Genomic DNA, 20,632 nt, shown 5'->3' with positions numbered 1-20,632 from the left:
ATAAAAGTTCACCTGAGGTTTTACCTTCTGTAACATTCCTGATTGTTTTCCAGTCTCAATTAAAAGGTCATGCTCTTCCATTTACCATTCTCTCTTCCCCCTGGTTTTGGTAACAAAACACTTATAATAAGAATTACCATCTACTAAGGACTTAGCAGTGTGTTAGGTGCTTGGCAATGTGTTAGGTTTTTAACATGCATTTTCTTACTAAAATCTCACAATGACCTCCAGTCAGGTTCAGATATCACCTGCATTTTACACATTAAAACAACAACAGGGTCAGAGAGTTTTTAGACAAGCTTACACCCATGCATGCCTTTCATTGTTTTAACACTATCCATTTGCATGCATAACCACATGCAATTTTCCCCAAAGCCCACAGTATAGATTCCACTATCACATCCACTCAAGAGCTCATGAAGGTTATATAAAGGTTATATAACGTGCCCGGGGAATGACAGGCCTGGATTCAGCCCACGTCTGTGCCACCCTGATTCCACTCTAGCACCGTGCTGTTCTGCTTCCCCTGATGTCCCCGTGGAGGCTTTTGTAGAAAAAGATTACTTCTTCATTTACCTGAAAGAGCTTTTAACCCATTTCACAGGGCCTGCATGTCTCTGTGGGGTTTTCTTTCTCAGGCTAAATATCCCCAATTCCCTCTTCATTTCTTCACATGATTTTTGGATGGTGAGGCTTCCTTCATGGATTGAGGGTTTAAACTCTTAAAGAGGATCTTGTCAAAATGCCTATCCCCTAAAATTAGCATTACCCAGAAGGCAGTTTCTCACTTTGACTCTATGGCCGCCTAGAATGGAGTTCAGAGATGTGGGGTGATTTTTCCAAGGTCACACAGCTCTTGACACAGATAATAATAGCACCAACAGTAAAAGCCCTCCCAGGTTCTTCCTGCAGCTAAGGGGAGTCTGTTAGGGGAATACAGACTCTTATTCCTCCAGGTATCTAGGAGTTGAAATCATTCCTTCTAGCCTGAGGATCAACTCATTTTTGCTTGGCAGCAGGAATTTGTGAAATGGTTCCAAATTGCCCCCTAAAGACTCAGTCTCGATGGGGTAGGGACTCTGAGGCCAGGTGGGTAGAGCCGAGTGACTATGTCACTTCCTAAATACAACCAGGTGGCCTGGGATTAAGTCCTCTGTTGATTATGTCTCAGGCTCACTTTCACTGCCTCAGTCACACCCCAAACCCTTTCTTTCTAGTCCGCTACTGGGGAGTGGGAAAGGCCTGAAAATATGAAATTGAAATAATAGTAGTGCTTATTTCACAGGGCTATTAGGTGAGGAAATGCGTGAGAAAAAAATGCCTAGTGCATAATTACTGGCTAGTAAATGTTAGTCACCGTAATGGATTCCCATTTCCTCTCTTCCATGCATCTCTGTTCCTACTCACACCCCCTCGATTTTGGGCCTGTCCAGCAGGGTAACAAGAGGCCACTTCCAAAATCTCCCAGCTGACTCACTGTTCTTTATAAGGACAAAGTCTTATGTTTTGTTTTGTTTTGTTTTGAAACTGCTGATCACACCAGCGAAACAACTCCTAAGCGACAAAATTACGAACTTGGGGAAGTTACAAATGTTGAATGTTGACACTTCTCTGCCCACTATTAGAGTAAATATGTGATTCTGAAAGTTTTTCGCTGACTCCTTTTTAGATGGCTCTACAGAGCTCTCAATTATTGGTTTTATTCCTGTGGATGGATGTCCTTAATCACCTGCTGCCTCTTATTTGTCTTTCTCACATTGCTCAAACTTAGAAATTTATGCTTAGAAATCAAGCTATGGCTGAAAAAGAGCTGTGGTCCAGCTTGCCGTGCAGACACCTCCAAGGACATATCTTCAGCTTTGGTGCCCTCTTCCACTTCTAAGGTGTTTGGTCTGCAGACATCATCGGAAGGACCCCCCACCCAGGGGGACAAATCTTCCCCTCTCTAGTGCTGCCTAGAATGGAGCACAGAGAGGTGGGCTGACTTTTCTAAGATCACACAGCTAGACAGAGGGAGAGTAGGTAGTCGCTGCTAGCTTCTGTGGGTTTTAAACTGTGAACTCTTGGGGACTGAAGGGTTGTTGTCTATGGACAACTGGGCAACTGAGGCCCGGAAAAGGCCAGCAAGTTGAGAGAGGCCTTGCGGTGAGTTAGGAAGGGAGCTGAGACCAGAGGCTGGTTCTGATCTCAGGTACAGTTGGCCTTTGTTCCAGGACTGGCAGCCACTGTCTTTCAACAGAGCCTCCCCCAGGGCCCATTTTCATATTTGATCCTAAAGCATTAGGATTCACTGGTTCTCAGCCCCTCAGATGGATCATTATACCCATCACCAGCATGAAGTCAAAGCTGTAGAACAGATTCAAATTTAATGTACCCAAATGTGCAAGAGGACTGCACTGTCAATCCAGTAAAATTGGAAAAAAAAAGAACATTGCTCTGCTAATAGTGACTTTTTTCTTTCCTCGAGATTTTTACAGTAGCTTTTTTCTGGGTCCCAAGGTTGGGACTGTGAAGGAGTGGGGAACGGGTGCTTTTAGGAACATTTGCTCTAATGCTGTGTCTTCTTGTTTTACAAAACCAGCCTTTGTATCACGGTCCAGAGCAAGCAGGCCTTTCCACGGAATGAAGGATTCTCAGAGGAATAGGTGGTTGGAAATGGGATTTGCTATCTTTATCTTGGCATTTGGTTTGCATAAGGTGGATATTTGGAAGAGGCCTTTCAAAGCTGGCATTCATTGAACGTGGCTTATCTAGTCATTTCTCTGTACATGGCACAGGACATACAGACGTAAGTCATGACCTCTGTTCTTGAACAGGTCACTCTTCGGTGGTATAGACAGGCTTGTACATAGCAACTAATCATCCAGCGTGCTTTGATTTGGACAGAAGTATGAAAAGGCGCCCTGGGGCTCCAAGGAGGGGAACACAGAGTCCTCCTTAGAAAGGAGGGCCAGGACGATCTCACTCAGTGGCCTCTGAGTTGGTTCTCCAAGGGTGAGGACATCTCATTGAGGAAGGAAGGGTGACGGGGGGAAGACGGCATGAACAGAGACACGGGGACTTGATAAGAGCAGGAAATCTTTGGAGATTGTTAAATAGGCGAGTCGAATCTCATAAAGACAGGAAGCTGGGAGTGGTGTCGGTTTTTGTTTTTTTTTTAAATTTTTTATTTAATGATTTTAGAAAGAGAAAGAGGTTAGAGGGATAGAGAGAAACACCGATTTGTTGCTCCACTTACTTACGCATTCATTGGTTGATTCTTGTATGTGCCCTGACCAGGGATCCAACTTGCAACCTTGGTGTATGGGGACAACACTCCAACCAGCTGAGCTACCCAGCCAGGGCTAGTCCCGATGGATGGGCTGAAGAATTTAGGTTTCATTCCAGGGTCATAAAGAACCATTCATGTTTTGTGTTTTTTTGAGTAAGGCATGACATTTTCAGTTCTGCTGTAGGAAGAGGGAAGAGTTGCTCTGCAAGAGTGTGGAAGATGTATCAGAGGGGAGGAAGCCTGGAGGCAGAGAGGCTGCCCAGGGGGCTCCTGCAGTAATTCAGGCTGGAGATGAGTGTCTAGACTAGAATGATGGCAGCAGTAACAACAGAGAGGGGACAGAGTCGAAGCCATTTAGGAGTTAGGCTTGAAAGGACTTGGTGACTGAACTGAGAATGAAGGACGACTAAGTCTCTGTCCTTGGGAGACCAGATCGATGCGATGGGTCAACTGCTGAAGGAACCCCAGGAGGAAGAGTGACATTTGTTTGGGAGATCGTGATTGAATTTGAAGTGCCTCTGGGATGTCTAGCAGGCAGTTGGAAATGTGGGGGGTTGGACTCCCTCAGGGATGCCTGGGGAGGGTGGGTGTCTTTGATGGCTGGCACCTACCTCAGATCAAATAGTAATTACTATGATGATTTCTCCTTATAAGTGCTAAATAGGGACTTGCCCCTGTGCCAATACTTTCATGCATATTATCTCATAAGGGACAGTTCAGGGCTGTAGATATAGTTTTGGGAGTCACTGATAATAAATGACACTGATCGAGCGCTTCCCACAAGCCAGGGCTGGGCTCAGTGCTTTGAGTGCACAGTCTCACCGTGCGGCACTGCCTGGACCTGAGGGGTTATCCGGTCGGTGGACACCAGGCCTGTTCGTGGGCCGGAACCACAGGGAGCTTGGTGAAAACAGAGAGTGCCCTGCTTCCCCAAGGCTTGCAGAATTAGAACCAGGCAGGGAGGGAGCCCAAGAAACCATACGTTTAACCAGCTTCCTCGGGAGATTCTTTTGAAGCCAGCCCATCCCTGGCGCCAAGAAGGCATTTAGGAATTGCTGGTGCCATACACTCTCCTTATGCTACTCAGAAGGAAACTGAGGCACCGAGGCACTAAAAGGGTTTGAAGAGCAGGGGGGACTGGGCCCTAGGTAGGACCCTCTTCTGGCTCCCAGATCACAGCTCTTTCCCCTACACTGCACTGTCTTATTAAAGACGCCATCGGGCCCTGGCAGCCCTGACCGTTTTCTGGGTCCTTGGTTGAAGGAGGGCGTAGGGAGTTTAAGGAGGAATCGCCCTTCCCCGCACAAGTCCAGCGGAAGGTGCAGAGGAGGGCAGGGGAGTGAGGCAAAGCTCACTGTCACCCACAAACGCCGCGGTCAGGAGGAAGGAGACTGCGTGCAGCTGACTTCAAAGGCAACGTCGTTGGCGAGGCATCAGCCGATTTGCTTTCTCTCTTGTGCCCGGCGCTTTCCACGGGCTCGGGTCAGCTGACAGGCTGGCAGTCAGGGGATAGGAGAGACAAAAGGTGGGTTCTCACCATTCTCCTTGCAACAGCATCACGTTCTACCGACCTGGTGGCGTTTTCTTTCACTGCTGGAGTTGGGACTGACCCCGTGTGCTTCTCGCATACAGGGGCTCGCCTTCGGAAAGGCCAAACGGGTAAGATCAAGGAGGCGCCACGTCTGTGGGGAGACAAACAGGGTGTGAAGGTGCCGAGGGCCGAGCAGAACAGAGCCGGGCCTAAGATGCGTCCTCACTAATGTTAACCAAGTGAGCTGGGGACTCGCTCCCACGCCGGACTGTCCCTCCCCGCCCAGCCAGGCCCGCAGGCATCTCTGGCTTCCAGGGGTGGGACTGCAGAGATCTCTGGCTTACAGGGGTGGGATTGCAGACACCTCTGGTTTCACAGGGGTGGGACTGCAGAGATCTCTGGTTTCACAGGGGTGGGACTGCAGAGATCTCTGGCTTCCAGGGGTGGGAGCGCAGACGGCTCTGGCTTCCAGGGGTGGGACTGCAGACATCTCTGGTTTCACAGGGGTGGGACAAAAGGGTAAACCTCAGCGAGCAAAGGGTAAACCTCAGCGAGCGCTGTGACGAGGTGCCTGTTCTCCCCACTGTGAAAAAGTCGGTGAATAAAGGTGCCAACGCCCTTTGGCAAGGGCCTAGCGGTGGGACCCGTGACGCTCAGCGGCCCGGCTGAGGGGAACACACGTGGAATTCCCACTCAGATGTCATTGCACCACCATTTACTGTCATCACCAGTTAGGCAGCGGTGGACAAGATACGGGACCTCTCTGGGCCTCAGTTTCTTCCTCTTTCCATCCTGCTGCCCAAGTTGACTTGATTCAGTATGAGTCTCCTTGCCTCGCAGATTCATTCTGAAGTTCAAACGTGATGATAAATGTCAGAGCCTCGTGTCCTTTCAGCTGCTCATGTGCTCATCACTGTCATCATCCACAATGATAATTATTAAAATCTCTTTTCCTAAATGGCGCCCCCCTAGGCAGCGGGGGGGGGGGTTAGGGAGGTGGCTAGGGGTGCATCCCAAATGGCAGTGTTCCCGCTGTGCCGAGAAGCAGCGCGGCCGTGCCCTCTCCAGCGCCGGTCTTTCCCGAGCAGGTGTATCTGAGCTCCTGCCACGTTTTCCAAAGGCCACAGAGCTCAGAGGGCAGGGCCTGGGCTCCCAGGTAGATAATCCTGGCTCTGAGGTTGGCTCACTCCCCCCAGCTATGTGGCTGGAGCAGGTGGCCTGCCGTCTCTCCGCTGCAGGGTTTCTACTGTCGGATGGACAGTGATGGTGCCGACTGCAGAGCGTTTTCTGAAATCAAACGCGGGAAGCACTTTGCACTGTGCTGGGCATGTAAACAGTGCTTGGTGTAGAGTATCCATTTATTTTTAATTTTTAAAAAATATGTTATTGATTTCAGAGAGAGGGAGGGAGAGGGAGAGAGAGAGAAACATCAATGATGAGAGAGAGTCACTGATGGGCGGCCTCCTGCACGGCCCCTGCTAGAGATGGAGCTGCAGCCCGGGCATGTGCCCTGACCGGGAATCGAACAGTGACCGGAGTCCTGGTTCATAGGTCGACGCTCAACCACTGAGCCACGCTGGCTGGACTAGGGTATTTATTATCGTTGTTGTCATTATCAATAATTCTGAAGGTAAAATGTGCACCTTGATGCTTCCCTCAATCAATACTTATTGATCGGCTGGTGTGGGCAGGGTAAAGCTGGACATTGCTCTTCAGACAGGAGCCCAGTGGGGAAGGATTAGGGGTGAGGTCTTGTCTGTGCTTCACCAAGGTCCTCAGATATCAACATGTAAGTGCAATAGCCTGGGGCGGTGACTCTGGGCTGTCACAGGGTGTGAGGCACCCCGGGCGGGGGCAGTGGAAGGTGGAGGCATAGTTCAGAACTGGGGTGACTCTAATAATGGTATCCTTGAGTCTCTGGCTTTCCTCTGTTACCACATCTACGTGAACTGTGAAGGCATCTTGTCATTCCTTCCTCTTTATGAACCACATTGGTGCCAACACAATTTGCTCTCTGTTCCATTTCAAAATTTACAAACGGACCCCACCCAGTGTTGTCCTTGGAGCTAAGGAACATCTGACTCAGGCCTGTAATGCTCTGTTGTTTCAATTAGTGTAGGGTGCTCTTCTTGACCATGCTATATGTTAAAAACGTGTGTGTGTGGGGGGGGGTCCCCAGAATTTAATGGAAGTATATGAATTCAGTAAATGTGTGTGTCTACTTTCAAAAGGCATTTTATAATTCTGGATCTACCTTAATGCTGCTAGGCAAGGTCAGAAAATATGGGTTCTAGCCACTCTCTTTGTAACTCACTCCTGTGGAACTGGCATGAGTGAAATTCTCTCTCTATATATGTTTTCCTACTGATTAAAGAAAGGAATCAGAGAAAGTAATTTCAAATTCCTCCCGACTCTAAACTTAATTCAGATTGTGATTTTGGATCCCTTTGCTATCCTCTGGATTTTTAAGACCATAGCACCAATGATCCACAAGGGGGCAGCATAAGCCAATGCTACCTAGGAAAGAAAAGAAACTGATCTCTGAAGGCTTGAAGTTGTCACTTTCCAAACTCTAGGATTGTGTTAAGATGGCATCATTGAATGGACTTACTTTAGAATTAAATTTGTTTTAAAAGTAGAGACAGATGAGTCCCAGCGTCTATGAATTCAATGATGAGTCCACATGTGTATTATGAGTTTTAAAATGTGTCCACTGAGGAAAGAGAGAGCTTTTATTTCCAATTGGTTTCTGGCAGGGAGCCCACTGGTTATAGAGATTGTGTTTCCAAATAGGATTTTAATAGCCTCTTTTTCTCTTCTCTCAGAGTGGTTACAATCATGATTTTTTTGTCATTCAGAGTTGGGTTTCTTTTATGGTTTGTGTTGCCTCAGGCAAACCAGGTAAACACTTTCAGCCTCAGTTTACACATCTGTAAATGGGTTTTGTAAGCACCAAATGAGATATTTCACATGAAGTCCTCATCCCTATGCCGGGCATGCAGTAGCGCTCAAATTGATTACGAGAGGGAGTTTCTAGTAATTTTGAATTAAATTTCAGCTAATGGGATGGAAACGGGGGTGATGTTTAAAATGGATTCTTAAAGAATTTCTAAAACTGCAATGTCTTTCCAGCACATAGTTTTATTTGAGTGAGTGAGAGAGTGGGTTCTCGTCTACAGCCTTAGGCATAACCGTCTTGAAGAGCAAGTCTCTCACCACCCTCGGGTCTGAAAGTCTGAAAGTTTTCAGAGTAAAATTGTGCTCAGATGTAACACATTTAATTCTCTAACTCCAGGGGTGTGGTTTTTGCAACAGTAGACTGACTCTACCAGGAGTCGGCAAACTTTTTCTGTAAGTGGCCACATAATACATATTTTAGGCCTCGCAAGCCATACTGTCTCTGCTGCAACTCCTCAACTCTTCCTTTTCAGTGCAAAAGCAGCCAGGCGCGCACACAGACAAATTGGTGTCACTGTGCTTCAATTAAACTTTATTGACGGACACTGAAATTTGAATTGCCTGCAATTTCCATGTGTTATGAGTCACCATTCTTTGGATTTCCCCACAACCATTTAAAGTATTTAAAAATGATTCTTAGCTCTCAGACTGAACAAAAACAGGCAGCGGGCTGGACTTGGCCCTCTGGCCTTAGTGTGCCAACCCTTCAGCTATACCACCCAGATATAGGACATTCCTTAGAAAGGGCAGAAGTGAGTCTGTTCCAATGGGGCTCCTCTGGACTATTCACTGATCATTGCCTACCTACTAGATTATCAGTCCTTTGAAGGTAAAGATGGTGTTTTTATGCTATAGTTTTAACATTTAAACTTTATTTTTCATGTTATAAAATAAATACATGCTCTTGTAAAAAAAAATTTAAGCCCTATAAAGTGAAAGTTCCTTGTATTCCAAACATTACCTACCCTCCCATTCCACCCCTATCCTACCCCAAATGACCAAGATAAAGAGATTAATTACTGTAACAGTTTGAGCTACATTCACTCAGATCATTTTGTCCTACTAACATAGTAACATATATGATTATTTTTTATAAAATTTTCAAAATTTTTACAAATTACTCTCTATATTGTTTTAAACTTGCTTTAAAATTCACTCAACAATTTTGTTCAACACATTTTTACTGTAAAGCTGCTATGTATCATGCATATATTAGATGGAACCATACGAAATGGCTGGTTTAAATTATTTTTTTTTTAAACTTTTTATTTTGAAATAATTTTAGACTCACACAAACTTGCAAAAATGGTACAGAGAGGTCATACATTCCTCTGGCTTCTCCCAATGGTAACATCTCACATTACTACAGTACATTGTCAAAACCAAGAAATTGACTTGGTACAACACAACTAACTAGTCTACAACCTCTAGCTGGATTTCATTCATTTTTATATGTATTCATTATTTTAAACAAACAAACAACATATCTATATCTATATAGAGATGGATGTTGGTAGATATATATTCTGTACATCTTTGCAGGTCAGTACTCTTGGACTAGGGAGGTGGTTTGCTAATAACACCACCCAAACGGTCTTTGGCTGTGGGTTGATCGGTTTCTGATACCTGCCCTCAAAGTTTCACTTAGAAGGTCACTGTGGTACTGCTTCAGAGAAATGACACATACCCTAAGGGTTAGCTGGTGACTCAGGCATCTTAGAGAGTTTCCGGCGATTAACACGTGATACATACAATATTTTACAGTTAAAATTTTTACATTTGAAAAAATTTAGAAATTATGCAAAATTCTCTGTACAAAGTCATCCAGAAATATAAAGGTTAAAATGGACATAGGCCCAGCCAGGTGAGGCTCAGCGGTTGAGCATCGACCTAGGATCTAGGAGATCGCAGTTCAATTCCCGGTCAGGGCACATGCTCGGGTTGCGGGCTCAATCCCCAGTCGGGGGTGTGCAGGAGGCAGCCGATCAATGACTCTCTCATCATTGATGTTTCTATCTCTCTCCCCCTCTCCCTTCCTCCCTCTGAAATCAGTAAAGATATATTTAAAAATAAAAAAATAAATTAGAATAAAATAAAATAAAAGGACATAGTATATCAGTTGGTGAAATATGAGCATTTTCAGATGAACAAACTCAGATGCCCCAGGTCACACAGCCAGGAAACTTTAGTAAAGATAAATACTTAGTGCCCTGGCTGGTGTGACTCAGTTGGTTGAGCATTGTCTCATGCACCAAAAGGTCACCGGTTCAATTCCCGGTCAATGCCTGGTTTACAGGCTCAGTCCCCTGCCAGGGTGCATGTGGGAGGCAACCGATCAATGTTTCTCTCTCACCTTGATGTTTCTCTCTCCCCTTTCCTCTCTCTCTAAAATCAATAAAAACAGATTTTTTTTTTTTTAAAAGAAATACTTAGTAATGGTAAAGTATAAGGAGAGCTGAGTGGTAGCCTCATAACGTTCCAAGGTCTGGGGTCAAAAGTTTTACAGAAATTTCAATTTGCCTGAGTATGCGTGCATACTGTGAACCCTGAGCAGGGGCAAAGACACCTGCTAAATAGAGCTCCTGGTGGTTAACTGGGCTCAAATACAGAAGCAGGGCCTAGTAGCGATTTCTGCATAAGGTCCTTTCACACAAACCGCACTTCCCGGAGAGGCCTCTGCACGAAGCTGCCTGCCAGTGCTGTGCTTCTACCATCGAAGGTGGTCCGTATACAGGAGCTGCTGGGGTCCCATTTCAGCCAGTGGGGCTGAGAGTCCCCCACCCCCGTGCAGCTCAGGCCAATCAGAGCGGGGCTATTCTGACCACACAGAGCAGTGCCTTTGGACCAACCAAACTGTGATGACGCAGAGTCCTCATTTGCATGAGGACTCCTGTCACTACAAGCCAGCTGTCCTTTGGCTCAGAAAGCGCACTTTCCACTGAAGACCGTTTCCCCAGCCAGAGCTGAAACATCAGCGAGATCGCCCGAGCAGACCCTCTGGGAGCAGAACAGAGCCGGGCAGAGCTGCCTAGCTGGAGAGGGACCTGGTCCCGGGGCCACAGGCCCTTGGGGCAGCCTCACAGCCATGGCTACATCGCTGTTGAGCTGTTTGCACTGAATAAAGTTTCCGTCTTCACCACGCCCCGAACTGGGGACTCCTCTTGGCGATAAATTGGTACCAATGACCATCAGTTAACAATACCAAGAACCCAGGAGCCTAAAATTAAACCAGCAAGCTAATTGTCTAATTTACGGTGAGAACTCTAGATGCCAACGGGTCATTTTTTTTTTTTTTTTTTTGGTATTTTTTATGTAAATGTATTCTTACTCGGTTGGAAAACCTAATATTAATCAGAAGTATTGGTGAGTACATGACTTGGGAAAAAGTGTGGCTAATTGTAAGATTCTTTTGTTGTTGTTATTTATTTTAAGACAGACAATACACATACATGGCAAAGGTACAAAGTGTACAAAAATTTTAAAATGAGAAGTCAATCTTCCTTTCATCCTTTGTGCCCATCCCCAGAACCCCTGTTCTCTTGGAAGATCTTAATGACCAGAGTGTCTGTATTAGTTTCCTGTTGTTGCTGGAACAAATTACCAGAAACAAAATGGCTTAAAACAACACAGATTTATTATCTTACAGTTCTGGAGGTCAGAAGTCCTAAAATCAAGGCATTGGCAGGGTTGAATTCCTTCCCTGTTCTCTAGGGCAGAGTCTGTTTCCTTGCCTTCTCCAGCTCCTAGAGGCCGCGTGCATTCCTTGGCTTGAGGCCCCTTCCTCCCTCTTCAAAGCCAGCAACGTGGCACCTTCAGATCTCTCTCCCTCTGGCCTTATCTTCCATCATCACATACCCTGACTTGGACATTTTTGCCTACCCCTTAGAAGGATCTTTGTGATCCATTGGGCTCAGTAGCTAATCCAGGACAAACCTTTCCCTCTCAAGATCCTTGGCTTAATCACATTGCAAAGTCTCTTTTGCCACATAAGAAAACATATTCACAAATTCTGAAGATCAGGTCGTGGACACTTGGGTGTCATTCTGCCTATCATGGTCTCCCAACTGTTGGAGAGACAAATGGCGCTTTTTCCTTCTAGACCAGATTAATAATGTATTCTTATTAACAAGTAGAAACATTTATTGATAATTTGTTTACACACACTTCCATATTCATATATACATTTTGAAATATACCCCTCCCAGATGAATGTTTAAAGGGTAAAATTTAAATAGATATCAAATGGACACTCTCATTTCCGCCGTACCCAGTGGCTGGCCTTGCACCCTCATGGTCAGCACCAAGCCCTCTTTGGAGACCGCTGTGTGGGCCCATCCCTTTTTCTAGACCCAGGACAATGACTTATTGTACTGAACATTTCCTCTTGCATGCGTGTTGAATACCGTGCTTTGTACTTGGTACAACTGTGCTGGAACAAATTGAACCAGGTGGCTGAAAACGACAGGAATCTGTTCTCTCATAGTTCTGGAGGCTAGAAGCCCGAAATCAAGGGGTCAGCAGGGCCTTGCTCTCTCTGAAAGCTCAAGAGGAGTATCTTTCCCTGCCTCTCCCAGCTTCCGGTGCCCCAGGAACCCCTTGGTTTATGGCAACATCACTCCAATCTCTGCCTTCATCTTCACGTGGCCTTCTCTGTGTCTCTCTCTGTGATCTCTTCTCTTCTTGTAAGGACACCAGCCACTGCGTCCAGGGCCTATCCTAAATCTAGGATGATTTCACCTCAAGATCCTTACCTAGTTACATCTGCAATGACCCTGTTTCTAAATAAGGTCACAATCAGGTTCTAGTGGACATGATTTTTGGGGAAACAATATTCAAACCACTACAAGTCCCCTGTCGCAGAATTGTTTTTCTTGCAGATAACAAAAAAACCAGTAGTCTCGACTCGTCTCACCCACATCCCCTAGCCCTTCGCATCACTACCCTTCACAAGGAAAAAAAAATCCCTGATTTGTGTTTCTTGTTGCTGTTTTGTGTCCTACCCTGTGGACCTTGTAGTGCTTCCCACTGAGGCTTTGGGCATTTTTTTTTTTTTGAAGGAAAAAAAAAAAAGAAGAAAAAGTGTTGTTTGGCATCATTCGCAGCTTTTGTGTTTGCAGGATGTCTCCCCCATTAGACGTCTCCAATTTAAAATACAGATTAGCTCAGACAAAACTGGCCCAGGCCGGCTTTTCTCTTTGATGGTTTCAGTTTCAGGCTTATCCATCACAAATGATGGTAGTACAACAGGATTTTGAAAGAAAAGGGGTAGGAGTTTTGAATTCTTACCTGCGGTTTCCAGCTCTAGGGGATAATAGCAGAGAGTAAAACAAGAACTGAGCTGTAGGATATAAAACACTCGACTTCGCCCCTCGGAGCTCTCTACTCCTAGGGTTTCAACAAGTCACTTCTCTGGTAGCAAACAGTGAGCCTTAGGAAACCAACTGCATTTCTCCTCTTGCCTCGCGTGCGAGGACGCTGGGGAAATAGTGCGCAGTTGCAGTGATTAGTCGCCTGGCCATTTATTCCACTCAGGCCTTGGCTCCGTGTGGCATGGCGTTCGGTTTCTATCAGAAGGTTGGATCGCACTATGCTTTTGCATCTTTCCTGGACATCTCCTGCCCTGGCCTCTGCTCACTTTCTACCCATTTCTTCCGTCTCCTCCTTTGCTTCCTCTGCCCACCTTGTGAGTGCTGGGTTCCCCAGGACCCCCATTCATCCCCGTCTGGACATGCAGCCCTTGGATTTCTTACACACTGTGAGGATGCGAATGGCTCCCTGGATATTGATAACTCTCAAACCAGTATCTCCAGCTGAGCCATTTCTTGAGCTCCAAGTATGTGTCAGGAAGTGTTGGGGTTCCTGGGTTGAGGAGGCAGAGGGGGACCCCTCCTCATGGAGCTTAATTCTAATAACTCTCACTGAACCACGATGCTGGCCAGTGGGCCTCCCCCTCTGCCCACCCTCCCCAGCCGCCTGTCCATTCCCCATCATTCTTACCTTTGGACTGTTAGGGTAACTAGCCCTCTGGTCTCCCTCCTCTGAGGTGCTGTAAGTGTTGTGAGGGCGAGGCCACACCATATTCAACTCAGGGTTCTTAGTGCCCGGAACAGTGCTCAGCACTTGGCACATCCTCAGCAGGTTCTTCCTTGTCGGACTCAAAGATCTGTTATATACAAATGACTCCACCTCTCAGCTTAAAATTCACATCCTCAAGGACACTTTCCTCGGCCCTTCAGACAGGTCAGCCACCCTCATGGAGTGGCCCTATGATATACTATTTATTCCCAGAATTTTGCACGATTGTAACTGTTTTTCGACTAGTCACATTATTTGTTTAAATTGGGTCTTCTGCACTAAGGTGTAAATTCCATTGACAAGGTCAATGGTATAGCTACCATAAGTGCTTGGCCTATCATAAATATCTGTAGCTGTTTGTTAACTGATAGAGTGACACATTTTATTGTTGGATAAAAATCCTGAATGCATTGCTGGGGCCTCCAGATGGACCCAATTGCCCGCTGGCCTAATGCCTCACTCTGCCTATCTATAAAATGGGGATGTTCCTCTTGGGTAATGTTGGATAGCAGATGAGCCTTAGTTAAAACCGTATCAAAACAAATGCTCATAAGTAAATTGCACCAGAAAAGATGATATTCAAAGATTAAACACATCAACTGAAATTCTATCTGAGCTTTGGAAAGCTTATTTCAAAATGTGATATTTCATTCTCTCAGAAGAAATACAAACATTTTCTCTCCTGTTCCCTTCCCAGCCACTGAGATGACAGATTTTGTGGATGAAGCTGAACCAGGACAGGTAAACATTTTCGTGAAGTATTTGAAGTGTATGACTTAGATTTTTAAAATCTACGCTCGAGGCCTGCAGAAATGGACTAGGGAGAGCATATACATCTAAGCTGCAAAATGCATGGCAACGATTCTGAAATAGCTAAGGAATTTGTAGACTTGTACTCTTGAAGGAAATAACATCAATATTATTACTTCTATATGTGCAGATGCTCTGAAAAGCAAAAAGAAAAATGGTAGACAAATATGGAAAATCGCTGTGTGTTCCTTCTGCATGGCCCAGGATGACTGACACCCTGCAGAGTTGTCACCTGCCACACGTGTTCCTATGTTCTGAGGCTGCCCTTCATTAATGTTTATTATTATTACAGGAGCGACTCAAGCCGCACTAGTTAAAAAACTTCAGGCAGTACAGACATCTGAAAGGAAAAGTGGCCCTGGCCAGTGTGGCTCAGTGGTTAGAGCATCTCCCTGCGCACAGAAGGGTCTCGGGTTTGATTCCCGGCCCCGGTCAGGGCCCGTGCAGGAGGCAGCCAGTTGATGTGTCTCTCTCGCATCAGTGTTCCTCTCTCTCCCCCTCCCTCCTTTCCACTCTCTCTAAAAATCAATGGAAAAAATATCCTCGGGTGAGGGTTAAAATAAATAAATTAAAGGACAAATGAAGTCCCCCTCCCCCCCTTTCCTGTCCCCTCTCTCCTCAGAGAGGCTGCTGTCCCGTCCTTGCCGCTGCAGTGGAGGACGGGCCCGCAGGCGGAGCGCGGCCCGGCGGGCATGTGGCGCAGCCCCCAGGGGAGCTGGATGCCACCCGCCCAGCGGCGCTTCTCAGCGGCGCCAGGGCCCTTTCACACTCATAAAAACGAACACTGAGAAACGAAAAACAACGTGTATTCATTGAAAAAGAAAAATAACAAATCCATTCTACGTTAACACAAGTAACATACATTTCGTGAAAAATAACTGCATTTTTCCAAAGGAGAAAGTAGTAGTGAGGAAAGTGGCAGTGTTCTACATTCACCAGTCTCAGTGTCTGGCTCAGCAGCAGAGAGAGATTCTCACACCTGCCTACATAGGCCATCATCAGAGAGGTGAGATCATCACCTCACACGCCCTGTAACCTCTGCGAAACTCCACTGCACCTCTCAGGAGACAATGACAGTCAAAGTGGCAAATAATGTCTCATGAAAATCGTTTTGATCTCACGGGTCCCCTGGCTCCACTTTGAGAACCACAGCTGTAGGAAATGTGAAACTGAGTTCCATTTGCTTTTTGATCTTGTTGCCCCTAGAAGTCTGAGTCAGCCACGGAAGGGCTGCCCGGGGCGGGGGAGAGCTCAGAGGACTCAGGCGGGGGCCTAGGGATCTGATAGTGAACTCAGCTCCCGGCACCCTTCATTTTTTACCTTCAGACGCCTGAGCCCCACAGCCCGTATGCCTGGTGTCTAAGACTTAGGAGAATTGGGGAGTGTGGGTCAATGTTTCGGGGTTTCGGAAATTTAAAGGCATTTTCATGATCTGTAAGGTTGGCTTTATTTTGATCTTGAGACACACGGGGCAAAAGGTGTGAGATGCTGTGAAGCCCTGGCGGGTGAGGGGTGTGGTTGGGAGGGAAACTCCTGCGAGGGCGACGTGCGGAAACAAGTGGTCCGATCGTCCTCCCTATGTCCCACCAGGCGATCAGGATGGACAGCGCCTTCCTGGCGAAGATCATTGCTTCCTCCCTGGGATTTGTGCTGTGTGCATTGATCGTAGGGCTGATCCTTCGAGGTAAGGATGGGTGAAGCCCTTTAGAGCGGTGGAGTCTCCAGGGGGACCTGGGAGTAGGTCAGCACCATTCCCTGCTCCTTTCCTCCATTCCCCGAAGCCCCGTTTCTACCACTGTCTCCCTCCTGGTCAAGGAGGTGACAGGTAAACCCATTCTCCCTAAGATGCTAAAAGCTTCAAGTCTCATCCTCCTGATAGAGTCCTAATTTTGGAAAATAAAAAACCAACAACAAGAGCACCTTCATTTATTGGACACTTACTCGGTGTCAGTCCTGATGCTAGACTCTTAACTGGCCTGACTCACTCCATCCGCAGCACTGCGCTCAGTGGAAAGTGCTGTTATCATCACTGTCTTGGGTGGAGGAAACCCTGGCCCCGTATCCGTCTCTGGCTAGGATTGCCCCAGGGAGGAAGCCATGAATGATCCCTGCTCTTTTTATTTGTCTCCTTAACGCAAGCTCTTAACCTGGGGTGCACAGATGGAACTTAGGGGACGAGTGAGTCCCTTGAAATCCCGTACAAAAGCGCTTGTACGTTCTTACCTGCATTTTTCAAGGGGCAGGGTCCATAGTTGTCATGAAATTCTCCATCTGGTCCATGACCTTGCACCCCGCCCCTCACTTCCGAAAGAACTTTTAAAACGCCGCAAAAAGGAGTCATGAAATAGGGTTTATAGTTTTCATGCCAAGTATAGGCATGTGGCATCGTGTCCTGCTGTAAATGGGGGGTGGGGAGGATTGTTCTGAAATTATTAACGGAAACCGTTTCAAGGTAGCGAGTGAGGAGATAAGAGTAGTAATCATCTCAGCCTGTTTGAGCAACAACAGGGAGACTTGCACATTTTGAAACCTGCCCCTGGTGAACACTGCAAAAGGAAATTTCCAAAGGCGTGTAAGGTTCCTAAGGAAGTGTTTTAAAACCCAAAAGAGCACTAGAATTGCGGCCGGGCAAATGACTCAGGTATGAGGCAGCTTAACACCATTGCCCACAACGTTGGAACAACTTTGTCTTTGATGGGCCCTGCCCAGGGGCTAAAGAAGCAGTCATTTGATCCAGGAAAAGGAATGGCTTTCCCTGCCGAAGCCAGTCCCTAGGTCCTCACCTTTAGACTACGTCTGCTTTTCCTAAGGTGGTAGTGGGCTCCGCCAGCATTTCAAATGTCCTAGCACAGCCCTATGCTTATACTGTGGCCTTGTCTTTCCAGGGAAAGTCATGAAAACCAATTGCTTCCAGAAACACACAAGGTAATTCATCTTGCATGACTGATCGTTGTAATGATAGTACAAGGTGTTACAAATGATTAGATACTACTCAGTGGTTTAATGACTTGTGCTTGTGTTCTGATTAAATACAGGGTTGGAGAGATGTGACATTAGAGGTGAAAAAGAGGTGGGGACTTAGCTCACATTTACCTCCGCCTTGGTTAACACTGTTAACGTTTGTCCAAAATGCAACTGCAAAGGCAGGTTGCATTAATAGAAGTATGACGCCCAAAAGAAAGAAGGTGACACGTCACTCTACTCTATGCTAGAAGTTCTTTGTTTGACTCTGGGAAACGTACTTTAAAGGACATTGTTAAACTGGAGTTTATGGAGAGGAGAGTTGGCAATATGAACAATGAAAAAACATAGAATATCATTCCTGGGATATGGCTTCCTCTGCACAATTAGACCATGGGAGCAGTTTTTTTTGTGTGTGTTTTTGTTTTGTTGTTGTTTTTAATAGTTTGAAGAGTCTCTGGAAAAGGATTTTGGATATCTGTCCAGTTCTGTAACTTTTTGGGAAAGAAATAAAAAGATTTGGTGTAAACTGTGATGAAGACCTTAACTTCACTTAAAAATTACATCAGTACCACAATATTTGTTAACAAATAAACACTAACAAGTAAGGAAACTGAGGCTCAGTAAGGTGACATTCCAAGATCATAGTTGGAGATTTAAAAAAAAATAAACATTTTTAGGTTGTGATTTTATATTTTCTAATATAGAAACTTCTAAATCCCCCATTAGACTAGGTTGACAAAATCCCTTTATCCCCTGTGGCCTCAGTTTTCCCATCTGTGAAATGAGAGTTGGGCTGGACCCTTTTAACTCTTACAGCCTTGGTTAGTTGTGCTGTGCATCGGCTGCATCCATTTATTCCTGGTCTCGGAGGTTCCCATGATCAGCCTCTTTTCTCTTTGTAGGCTACACAACCCTGGAGAAAGTAAAAACGTCCTCGATGACATACAGCATGGAAGAGAAGATGAAGAAGGTCTTTTCACACTATGACTTGCCACTTTTGCTTAGAATGGAGGACAGGGGCAGGACGTGTGAATTGTCAAAATAAGTCTTAGATTGTTTGTTTGTTTGTTTGTTTGAAGCCCCATCAATTCCACTGGTGTCACTGAGCCAGCCTTGCTTTAGTTTCGCAAGAGAAAGGTACTTCAGAGACCACACCTTCTCTGCTAAGTGACCTTGCACACTATGCTTGAACCCTTTCAGTGATGATGCGCTCACTACCACACCCAGGGGAGTCCATTCAGTCTCAGGGCAGTTCTGAGGCTTAGAAATATGGAAAACAAAGTCTGTCTCCAGATAGCATCTGCCTGTCAGCCCTAGCTGAACTCATGGTGCTCACACAGAACATAGGAAACGTAGTGCCCCAGGTACCGGAAGGGGAGCCCCACGTCTCTGTAAATTACCTCGCCTCCGGGACATGATTTCTGGTACCTCCTCTCCCCTAGTTGCCTTTATCTTGGATGCATTTGCATCTCTCTCTTTACGCCCAACTGTCATAGTGGGGTGCCCTGCTCCAGGTGTGGTGTGAGCAGCCCTGGGCCTATGCTTCATCAATAATGCAGGGAATGACGTGGAATCGCACCATAATTTTGACTCACCTCTAAAACTCCTTGGTTTTCTATTATTTTCTGTTTGCATTTGAGTGTCTTTAGAGGTGACCCTGGTGTCACACCTTAATTCTTGTTTGGGAAATTTAATTTTGGAAACAACCAAGAGTCCATCAGAGCAAAATGTGGTGAATGACGTGGACATTCCAGCAGGGCCAGTGCGTGGATGTGACCGTAAAGCCATGCAGGTTAGTTTCTCTAAACATAACTCATGGAAATTGGCTTCTCAATAGGAACAGATTTATTTATTTTATTTTATTTTTTAAAATATGTTTTTATTGATTTCAGAGAGAGGAAGGGAGATGGAGAGAGAGATAGAAACACCGATGATGAGAGAGAGCCATTGATCAGCTGCATCCTGCATGCCCCCTACTGGGTATCGAGCCTGAAACCTCAGCATGTGCTCTGCCCCTGCCCCTGACTGGGAATCGAACCGTGACCTCCTGGCTCATGGGTTGACACTCAACCACTGAGACACGCCAGCCAGGCGGAACAGATTTATTTTAAAACTTTCATAGCTCGCGGCATGAAGGACCCAGGGGGAGAGATGAAAGCAAACGGTTGTGAATGAATGAATGAATGAGTGTGTATCTGAGTGAGAAGGGCCTCTGGCTGGGCAGACATGTGGGAAGCCACCAGGCCTGGAAGGAATTTCCCTGATAAACTTCCTGGTATGTTTGGGGCAATCGCGGCAATAACGCAACAAGCACGCAGGCTTCCAAGGAAGCTACCTTTTCTATGTCTCCTCTCTTATTACTTTTAAGAGGGGGTAAAAAATAAATCAGTCTCATTACTTCACTGATACAGCCTGTAGATGCCTCGCATGGATCCAGCAGTTGATAAAAAAAAAATCCCCCCCTCTCCCCGAGCACTTGGAACACAACCTGCCCAGAGGAACACACCTTCTGGCTCATCCATTTGGTGCTGAGCAGCGTCAGGCCTGGCTTAAATGAAGGAAGCCACTAACAGCCTGGGGGCAGCTCCTTTTTCTTGGCTTGACTTGCTCTCCTCTGTGTTAACCTGAGATACTGAAAATGACCCAAATTTAGAAACTGAGGGGAAAACGGATCTAGAGTCCAGTTCAGAGCCTCAGTTTCCTCATCTGAAAACGGAGTGGGTCTGGGTGACCTTGAACACTTAGGTTCCACTATTTTGTGAGTCAGTGACACAGCCCATCCTAACTCAGCTCATGCTTCCTAGTCACCCTGCTAAACAGCCACCAGGTCAATGCCACCACCAGCTTGGGTCTGACTAGGAAAAGAAGACGGCAAATTCTCTCACAAGTACCCTTCTGTTTTGCAGGTGAGCCATTTTCAATCTCTTTCCGAGTATATTCCTGAAACTCCTTGGTCAGACTAAAACATTTCAATGGATGGTATTTTAGAACTGGTAACAGCCTCCAGGAGCTTCTCACTTAGT

The 20,632-nt window shown here is 46.1% G+C and overlaps 1 protein-coding gene across 1 annotated transcript in view; it reads left to right on the top strand.

The window, feature by feature from the left end:
- The window catches only part of TIMD4 (T cell immunoglobulin and mucin domain containing 4), a 32,435-nt gene extending 12,421 nt beyond the window's left edge, over window positions 1–20,014 (top strand). The window contains exons 6-9 of the mRNA XM_081135212.1: window positions 14,533–14,576; window positions 16,236–16,329; window positions 17,531–17,570; window positions 18,512–20,014. Of these exons, the coding sequence (XP_080991338.1) occupies window positions 14,533–14,576; window positions 16,236–16,329; window positions 17,531–17,570; window positions 18,512–18,596 (263 nt within the window). The 3' untranslated portion in view covers window positions 18,597–20,014. The remainder of the gene's footprint in view (window positions 1–14,532; window positions 14,577–16,235; window positions 16,330–17,530; window positions 17,571–18,511) is intronic.
- The last annotated feature ends 618 nt before the right edge of the window (window positions 20,015–20,632 follow it).

The sequence above is a fragment of the Miniopterus schreibersii genome, assembly GCF_964146895.1.
Source record: "Miniopterus schreibersii genome assembly, chromosome: 4".
Classification (NCBI taxonomy): Eukaryota; Metazoa; Chordata; class Mammalia; order Chiroptera; family Miniopteridae; genus Miniopterus; species Miniopterus schreibersii.
This window is presented reverse-complemented; position numbering and strand designations above follow the sequence as displayed.